General features: G+C 36.3%; 1 protein-coding gene across 1 annotated transcript; it reads right to left on the bottom strand.

Moving 5' to 3' along the window:
• Nucleotides 1-278: 278 nt before the first annotated feature.
• LOC147327912 (uncharacterized) lies at nucleotides 279-6,267 on the bottom strand. Its single transcript, XM_086295904.1, has 4 exons — nucleotides 5,850-6,267; nucleotides 2,009-2,152; nucleotides 1,720-1,781; nucleotides 279-589 (listed from the first exon to the last, which is right to left on the bottom strand). The coding sequence occupies exons 1-4, from the start codon at nucleotides 6,238-6,240 to the stop codon at nucleotides 467-469; spliced, it is 720 nt and encodes a 239-aa protein (XP_086152030.1). The 5' UTR covers nucleotides 6,241-6,267; the 3' UTR covers nucleotides 279-466.
• Nucleotides 6,268-9,343: the final 3,076 nt, after the last annotated feature.

Below are 9,343 nucleotides of genomic sequence, written 5' to 3'. Positions count from 1 at the left end.
GAAAGTTACACAACATTCTAAACATGATGCGTGAATTTCGCAGCAGAAATTAAGATATGAGACTCAAACCAGGCAACATTTTTCCAATCTTCTATTCTATTTTTTGGCTGAATAATACACAGTAGTTCTCAAGACCAACAGTAAGAAAAATGAAGAATAATCACAAACAATGGAAACAAGTGAAATGTTTTTAATAAACTTTACAGATGTATTACATTGCTTGCATAAAAAGTAAAGCGAAACTGTTTCACATATCTAACTTAAAGACTATAGCATGATCCTCTTGGCAAACAAAGTAAATATATTTTTACTTTCACAGATCTAAGCAATTCTGTGGGATGTAATAAATACCGTTGTGATAACACTGTTGTGAACAAAACATGAATTAATAAGCACAAACACCAAAAGTATAAAATATAAGTATAAGAGTATAGAATTCATTATACAGCCTGTTGCACTGATGGGTTCATTGCATGCTGTCAGTATTAATGGCAGAGTAAGTGCTGAAATCTGAGCTCTGGGCTATCGTCTTCTTTGGTCTCTGTGACGACTGGCGGAATTCCAGTGCAGCATAACACAGTTCTTCATCCTAAAGATATATTTATTTAGAATTATCATCATCTATTGATTTAATATGCTAAAATGAATTCACTGCTAAACATTAATGAGGAACAGCAGAAAATAAATGCTAGCAGTACCGTAGTTTTCGGACCATAGGCACCATAAGGTGCACTGTCAATGAACGGTCTGTTTTCATACATAAGGCACACCGGATTATAAGGCGCAGTAAGCGAAACAAAACAGTCAGATAAGTCAAACTTTACTCAACTCATTCTTCTTGCTTCCTCCACTTCCGTACTATTGATTCATTAATGTTGAATCCTCTCGCAGCTGCTCTATTCCAGTGTTGCTGGGAGTATATTAATGACTAACTGCGTATTGTGGATGGATTATTCCAGTTGTTCTCCTGAAGTTTGGTCAGTTTACAGCATCCCAACATGCGATTGCATTTGTCCCTCATCATCGGGAACCCTCATGTTAACTTTTATGGAGTGGAAAAAGTTAGCGTTCATCCTCCAGCTTCACTGTGTTTGTTAGGCTAACGTAGCTGTGTCGCTAGCGATCACATAGCAGATCATTATATATCAGCTAGTCCAACTTCAGTAACCCTACAAATGTCACTGCTGTTTAGTTTTCTGTCTTCATTTATGTTGGAAGTGATAGCAGAGCAGTATGTTTTAAATTTTTCAGAAATCTCTCAGTCAGAACATGCAATATCATGTTTAGGTTGAAACTAGCGAGCTAACTTCCTGCTAACTTCTAACTCTGTTAAATTTAATAAATTCTGTTTTCATGGATGCCTGGATGTTAAACTTAATTGTTACACTTGGTAAAGCAGCAATGCTGATTATTTTATTAAAGTTGAAATAATTTAGACAGTTTTTAACTCTCAGTGATGCTGCAGTGTTCGTTTGACTTTGGGAACTGAAGGGGACGGAGTTTTGGACCCAGATTACTCCGAGTCCGCTAGGCTCCTGACTACGGTAGCTGTAATGCTCCGACAATCCAGAATTCATACATAAGGCGCACTGGATTATAAGGCGCACTGTCGATTTTTGAGAAAATTAGGATTTTAAGTGCGCCTTATAGTGCAGAAAATACGGTATTATAAATATTAAATATCAGTACATATAAAGACTGATGAAAGTTCTTAATTACCTCATTCCATCTTTTCTGTACTCTTTTGCTGTATCTTTTCTCATCATCCTGAGGTGTCTTAGCTATAGAAATTAACATAGTGTTATTATAATTCAGTACACCAAAAGAAAACAACTATAACCAGATTAAAGGAAAAATCATAGTAAAATTATAATAGCAGAATTATAGAGAAAGTGAAAATATTTCAATTTTAGAGACAAAAACTTAATTTAATCATGATGGCAAAATGAGCACGGAAATAAAGAGATGAAGAATAATTTGGTAGACAAATTAAACGTTGAGGACTTACCTGTCTTCTGACAGTAATAAATCAAAAGAGAAGAGAGAAGTGATGAGATAACAGCAAAAGCTGGACACAAGGAATAAAGTAGCATCCAACAAGTTTCATGATGGTGCTCACTTGAAGCTGTAAAACAGCGGTTCTCACTTGAACCTGAAAAACAAAAGTTATCGAGGTTAGCTCATTGTGTAGACTGATGATAACATACAGTGGGGCAAAAAAGTATTTAGTCAGCCACCGATTGTGCAAGTTCCCCCACCTAAAATGATGACAGAGGTCAGTAATTTGCACCAGAGGTACACTTCAACTGTGAGAGACAGAATGTGAAAAAAAAATCCATGAATCCACATGGTAGGATTTGTAAAGAATTTATTCGTAAGTCAGGATGGAAAATAAGTATTTGGTCAATAACAAAAATACAACTCAATACTTTGTAACATAACCTTTGTTGGCAATAACAGAGGTCAAACGTTTACTATAGGTCTTTACCAGGTTTGCACACACAGTAGCTGGTATTTTGGCCCATTCCTCCATGCAGATCTTCTCGAGAGCAGTGATGTTTTGGGGCTGTCGCCGAGCAACACGGACTTTCAACTCCCGCCACAGATTTTCTATGGGGTTGAGGTCTGGAGACTGGCTAGGCCACTCCAGGACTTTCAAATGCTTCTTACGGAGCCACTCCTTTGTTGCCCGGGCGGTGTGTTTTGGATCATTGTCATGTTGGAAGACCCAGCCTCGTTTCATCTTCAAAGTTCTCACTGATGGAAGGAGGTTTTGGCTCAAAATCTCACGATACATGGCCCCATTCATTCTGTCCTTAACACGGATCAGTCGTCCTGTCCCCTTGGCAGAAAAACAACCCCATAGCATGATGTTTCCACCCCCATGCTTCACAGTAGGTATGGTGTTCTTGGGATGCAACTCAGTATTCTTCTTCCTCCAAACACGACGAGTTGAGTTTATACCAAAAAGTTCTACTTTGGTTTCATCTGACCACATGACATTCTCCCAATCCTCTGCTGTATCATCCATGTGCTCTCTGGCAAACTTCAGACGGGCCTGGACATGCACTGGCTTCAGCAGCGGAACACGTCTGGCACTGCGGGATTTGATTCCCTGCCATTGTAGTGTTTTACTGATGGTGACCTTTGTTACTTTGGTCCCAGCTCTCTGCAGGTCATTCACCAGGTCCCCCCGTGTGGTTCTGGGATCTTTGCTCACCGTTCTCATGATCATTTTGACCCCACGGGATGAGATCTTGCGTGGAGCCCCAGATCGAGGGAGATTATCAGTGGTCTTGTATGTCTTCCATTTTCTGATGACCGCTCCCACAGTTGATTTTTTCACACCAAGCTGCTTGCCTATTGTAGATTCACTCTTCCCAGTCTTTTACTCCTCTAAATATACCTCTCAATATTGTAGCCAAATAGTTCAGTCTTTTTCATGTCTGACTTTTATCCATTACGTATTTGGCTCGCCTGTGTGGGCAGCTGCATATGTCAGTCGAGCTTGAAGATGTCGATTTTGGAGCAGGGACTTCTTTACTGGTCAACACCCTCTCAGTCCATGGCAATGTAAAACTCAATTCACTGTGGGCAGTGATGCTGGCATTTGAGGAGTTTTCAGTTCATGGCATGTTTGAGCACTGAATTGTCCCTGAACATCTTAACCAGATTCCTCCTATTTCAGGGTTTGTCTGAGTCTTCTTCCTTGGCAAAATGGCAACATCCAAATAAGTTGCACTTATTTATAATTGTCTCAACTGATAATCTTGGACTCTACAGTCATTTAGAAAGGTCTCCAAGAGACCTTCCCAACTTATACAATTCTCTTTCTTAGGTCTTCACTTAGTTCCTTGGGGTTTCCCATTGTTCTGAGTATTGGTCAATCCAAAGATTGCTAACAAATAAATTATTATGGTTATAATTATTGTACAAATTGATATGTTTGCAAAAAGAAACTACCAAATGTAGTCAGTTGTGATCACTAATGAGACATTAATATGCCTTGACTTTGTCTGGTTCAAAGACATTGTAGAACCTTCAGCACCTCCTTTTAATACATTACTTGTTACTTTACTTAAAAGTAATGCTATGCTTTGCATAATTACTTGCCAGGAAAAATTATTTGTTACACTACTCATATGTTACATTAAGTTAGTCATTACTCCATAAAATGACCTGAAACACATCGTTTGATAATAACCAGCTAATGTAGGCTACAGCCCCATGTACCAACACAAATCTCGATCTTAATGGGGACACAGGTACAATATTTCTTTCAGTTTTTAGATAGGAACACTAACCTGACAACACAAAGCAAAGATTAAAACCAGCTCAAAGAAACTTGAAAATGATCAACACAGTCATTCTACTTTAGAAACATGAACAGGTAGAAATGGTGACTATTAGCCTCAATGCTCATCACTGTTTTTTGTCCCTGTTGAAGATCAGTCAGTTTGTTCTCAGCTTTAAAATTTCTCTCAGTTCTTGTCCTGGAAGCTGTTTCCGCTTGACCATCGTGCTTGTGTCCTTTTGTGCAATAAAAATGTAATTAATGTCCACTCCTCAAAAGCTGTATTGCTGTACTGCTCCACCAATTTTCTCCTCTCAGACATGAACTGAAATCACCTGATTTTAAAAATGTGCAAATTGTTTCTGTCTGCCGCACAGCAAATGAATGAACCTTTGTAATGCAAGTGACAACATAATTGTAACTGTAATGTGCTGCATTATTGAATTTGTACAGTAAAATGTTACTGGAAAATATAATGTGATTACAGTAATGTGTTATTTTTTAATGTGTCACAGCCACCACTATACATATTTGAACCTGTACATATAATTTTGACCCTGTGTGAATGAGTGAAAATCCAAACAAATGGAGGAATCCTCTGTGAATTTTTGCATCAGACCTCACCAAAATCTCAACTGCTTTCAGCTCAGATTAAGCCAAATGCTATTTAGGTTGTGGACAGTGAATCACAACACAAAATACAACTTTTAAATATAGGAGCAAGTGATATAAAATTTTTATCTTCGAAATAAACATATTAGCTCCTCTAAAAAATTGCAACCAAAGTTGCAAGAAAAACAGTTTTTAAGTAATCTCAAAATCCGAAGCTCAAGTTTATTTTTTATTCTATTGCTCTAATGCCAGCATTGAACATTACTATATATGATAGTTTCAATAGTAAAACTAATTGTCTATGAATTATCATAACAAAGTAGAAATTAGAGTACAAAAGATCATATAACCTTGGAAGATATGTGCTTTAAAACTTCAGACGAAGTTGTACAGTATAAATGTTCTCATTTTTACCTACATTCTGACACCAGGCTCATCTTTTAGCCACAAAGATGAGGGCTTTTTACAGATGTAGTTGATATTATAGAGGATAACCCAGAATGTGCTGTAACAGCATCTAGCTTGTTTTAAAGAAGTAAAACGAATAAATAAATAAATAAAATATTTAGTAACGGCCACGTCATTGACTTGATTTCAGTTTAGAATGCAGTTTGCTTACTGGCAAAAGCTTAAGACAGCTTTATTTAAGGCCAAGCAAAGCATTCTGAGGGACGGAAAGTGTTAAAACACCACAAAGAAAACATAAAAAATTTGCATTTCATTTACAACTCCGTTTGTCAAAAAATTAAAAAAAATTGCATCTTTCTTGTTTCATTTTAAATTTATTCTGGTGGCATGCAAATCATCATAATCATTCACCTACTATCTACTAAACAATCAAACTGTCCATTTTAAAATGCATCATAATGTAGGATCATATCTTCTTACTGTGGTTAGTTTTTCAAAGGGCTAAAAAACAGTGCACAGATAATGCAAGACTCACCAGAATCCTTATGAAGCAGGATCTTTGTTGTGATATTACTATATGTGCGCACATATCTTTGGATAATTTTTTCTTCATCCTTAACCTTGAGCTCTTCAGTTCCGCAGTAGTAAAGGCCTTCATCAGTCTCAGTGATGTTTGTGATCAGCAGGTCATAAGATTGAGAGAAATTGTTCTTTACCAGATGAAAATCAGGAAATGGATTCAGGAGATGGAAGAAAGTAGACTCATAATCTGAGTGTGGGGCACCATATCTCCGATCCAGCCAGGTTTTTAATACCAGGGAAGGCTGCTTCTCATGAGAACAATTCCTGTACCACACTATGTATACTCCAACTGATGATTTACAATCACAGTAGAGAGTGATGTTTTCTCCTGGTCTCACTCTCATCTCTATCACTGATTCATTTCTCAGATCTTGACTCGAAGATAAAGCTCCTGGAAGACACAAACAAACAAAAATTAAAGTATGTTCACATATGCACAATTTTTAAACATTCAGAATGAGAAAAATGTTTATTGTTAAAATGGGATATTGAAAAACATTTAGATGATTTACCTAAAAGAACAACCAGAAATGCATGCACCCCGTCCATGTCTAATGACGATAACCTGGAGTTAGAAGACAACAACACTTCCTATTAACAGATGTCATGACCTATGCACATTTTTCCATTAAAGGAAATGTAAGTTGTGATTGGCCTGCTGAATGGAACATTTCTTTGTGGTTGTTTTCTATAGGTGCAACACCAAGTGATGTTATGATGGTAACCAGAAAGATCATTTTCCAAAAATGAACAAAAAAAGAAAGAAAAGAAGGAAAAAAAACAAAAAACACACACACTGTAAAAAAAAAAAAATCAATAATCAATTACACTTTATTGAAAGCTTTTATTAAAATCAATTTATACATGCATTTTAAATATGTATACATACCTAGACCTTCTAGTCATGCACAATTATTGTTTAACCACGTTTTATATCACTGGAATCTGAAGAAGTTGCCCTCTGTTGGGTTATAAATAAAGAAAATATGTCCACATTAACAACGATGGAGGACACAAACAGAATCAAAAATTAATATTAAAATTTCTTGATTTAAGATCCTCCTCTAAACAGACCATCTATCGTTATGTTATTGGTTCCCTTTAGGTGGTGATCTCAGTGTTAAAATTTGGCAGCAATAATGAGCAGCGCATAATTGATATTATCTATGCAAGATACCAGGGGACCATGGGCAGTGTAAATAACTTGGGTGGAGCCCGAATAAAAAAAACCCTTCAAAACACTGCAGTATGAAAAGTAATGCTGAGGTTTCTTGATGATGCTGTAGTTCACTTGGTGTTGATTATATTGTTTTTTTTATATAATACCACACTGGATGATCAATCCTCTGTCATTCTGCAGCATGAGACAGAGCCTGTATGGTGACCAACCTTGACTTTAAGGGCACAAGGAAAATGATTACAATTTGTTTCAAATATCATTTCTTGGAAAAACAAAAAAGGTAATCTTGAAAGTGCTGTCACAAATAACACTTCCTAATATTATTATTTTCTGAATTGTGCTGATTCTCCCTCTCTCTCTCTCTCGCTATATATATGTATATATATATATATATATATATATATATATATATATATATATATATATATATATATATATATATATATATATGTTTTTTTTTCTGAAAATACATTCTAAACTACTGACAATAAAACAAATCACATTCTGCACTTAATACTGGTTCAACAGCCTGAAGGTTTGTGCATGCTTGTGAGGGACTGTTTATCATTGTGGGTTTCCTGTGACTTTCACAGAACAGGGGGTTGTTAACGTTGGGTTTACTGTCAACTTATATTGTTGTAACTTCTTGTAGACTACATAGCTAGGTTGAAAGTGAAAGTGCTTTCACAAAAATACATTCTAATCTTATTAGTTTCTGAATTTCCTTGAAGAAAAATGAATAAAACCACTGTCATTAGTATTAACATGAGTTACATTTCTACTAAATCTGTTTATCCTTTAAGTAAAGTTTTGTAATTAAATGAGTTAATCAGATTAACCTGTAGATAAAGCACATCTGTACACAGCAACAGGAAGAGGAAGTCATCCAATATCAGTCATCCCATAGCAAGTCATCTACTAGTTTCTTCACAACTGGTGGTTGCCAGATCAGAATGGTCTCTAAACCTGTGAGACTGGGACCTTGTTGACTTGATCCTACATTGTCGCCATGTTCCTCAAACTTGGGTCCTCTATCAAGTTTGAGGGTTCTGCACAGTATTTTAACTATTCTTAGAACCTCTTCTGGACGGAGACCTTTGATGTTGTGTCTGCAATGTACTGGAATCTTACAGTTTGGGTTTACTGGTTTTATTGCCCCTAATACCACTGCAACTACTATGTGAAATACAGTGTTCCACATTTGATTCAGTTGTTCCTTGTGCCCCGGTACATTACAGTTTTCTTATATGCCTTCTTCCTGATTCTGCTGTTTAATAGGACTGCCACATCTTTCACAACCTAGTGGTGTTTTGTCACCACTAGGGTTTGACAGGTTGTGCTCTCTTGTCCTCAGCCGTTGGTGCCTTAGGAAACCAACGGCAGTTACTGAGCTATATAAACAAATCAATATGCTACACAGATGTTCATGTACACTATCTCGTTGTAGAGTCTTTACAATATATAGCACCTTGAGTTGATTGGTGTTGGGATTTCATGCAATATAAATTGAACTGAATTGTTGTGCTCAGGAGTTAAAGTGTGCAGATTTGACAGATGGGGTAACTCTAAGATTGGATGTTGTGTGGACAAAAAAAAACCAAAAACATTTTGTTGCTCTGAAATTCACTACCCTTTGTGGATTTAACCAATAGTTGCAGAAGCAGGTATTACATGGGCTATCATCACTGTTTTTCAACCCCAGAGAATGTAAAGGCAATATAAAATATTAAATTGACTGAGTGAATCTAAATCTAGTCAATTTAAATTAATGTTTACTAGCCTTGATGATTCTCGTTGGTCTATAGGATATACATGTATTCGTCGCTATCCTGTATGTATACTATTCTGCTCCTGGCAGCTACGCCCCTTTTATTTGGATCAGCTTTCCTCCCTTTAACTTTATTCATCCACATTTATTGCCAATATGAGTAACCAACAAACAAAAATCTAGACAATTATATCAAAATTAATTGCTTGTTTTTGCCATTGAAACTAACTTTTGTGATCAAATCACACACTGAGCTGCTGTGTCGCAATTTTTTTTTTCTCATTTGCCTGAACAGTGTGTTTATCCATGTGGACATTTGCATATCCAGTGTCCATTACAAATAGAATAGAATAGAAAAATCTCAAATCTTGTTTCCAGGTAATGAACTTCACCAAGATTTCCCACATTGTCCAGTTTACTTCTCACAAATATTCATGTGTAGTTATTTTGGTAAACTAAAATCCATATTCACTTGTCAATTTGGAAATACGCTAGCTGG

This window comes from Aulonocara sp. 'chitande type north' Nkhata Bay, linkage group LG6 (genome assembly GCF_057382095.1).
Source record: "Aulonocara sp. 'chitande type north' Nkhata Bay isolate Kocher_YH1m ecotype deep benthic linkage group LG6, A_spYH_male_GT1.1, whole genome shotgun sequence".
In the NCBI taxonomy this organism is placed as follows: Eukaryota; Metazoa; Chordata; class Actinopteri; order Cichliformes; family Cichlidae; genus Aulonocara; species Aulonocara sp. 'chitande type north' Nkhata Bay.
Note: the sequence above shows the minus strand (reverse complement) of the source record. Positions and strands in the feature narration are given on the sequence as shown.

What these genes read in the sequence shown, in the direction of transcription:
- LOC147327912 (XM_086295904.1), bottom strand. Translation starts at nt 6,240, where the DNA reads ATGAGAGTGAGACCAGGAGAAAACATCACTCTCTACTGTGATTGTAAA. An exon ending in TTATTACTGTCAGAAGACAG is followed by an intron (nt 1,782 to 2,008) that starts GTAAGTCCTCAA and finishes TAATTTCTATAG; the next exon opens with CTAAGACACCTCAGGATGAT. An exon ending in TACAGAAAAGATGGAATGAG is followed by an intron (nt 590 to 1,719) that starts GTAATTAAGAAC and finishes ATATATCTTTAG; the next exon opens with GATGAAGAACTGTGTTATGC.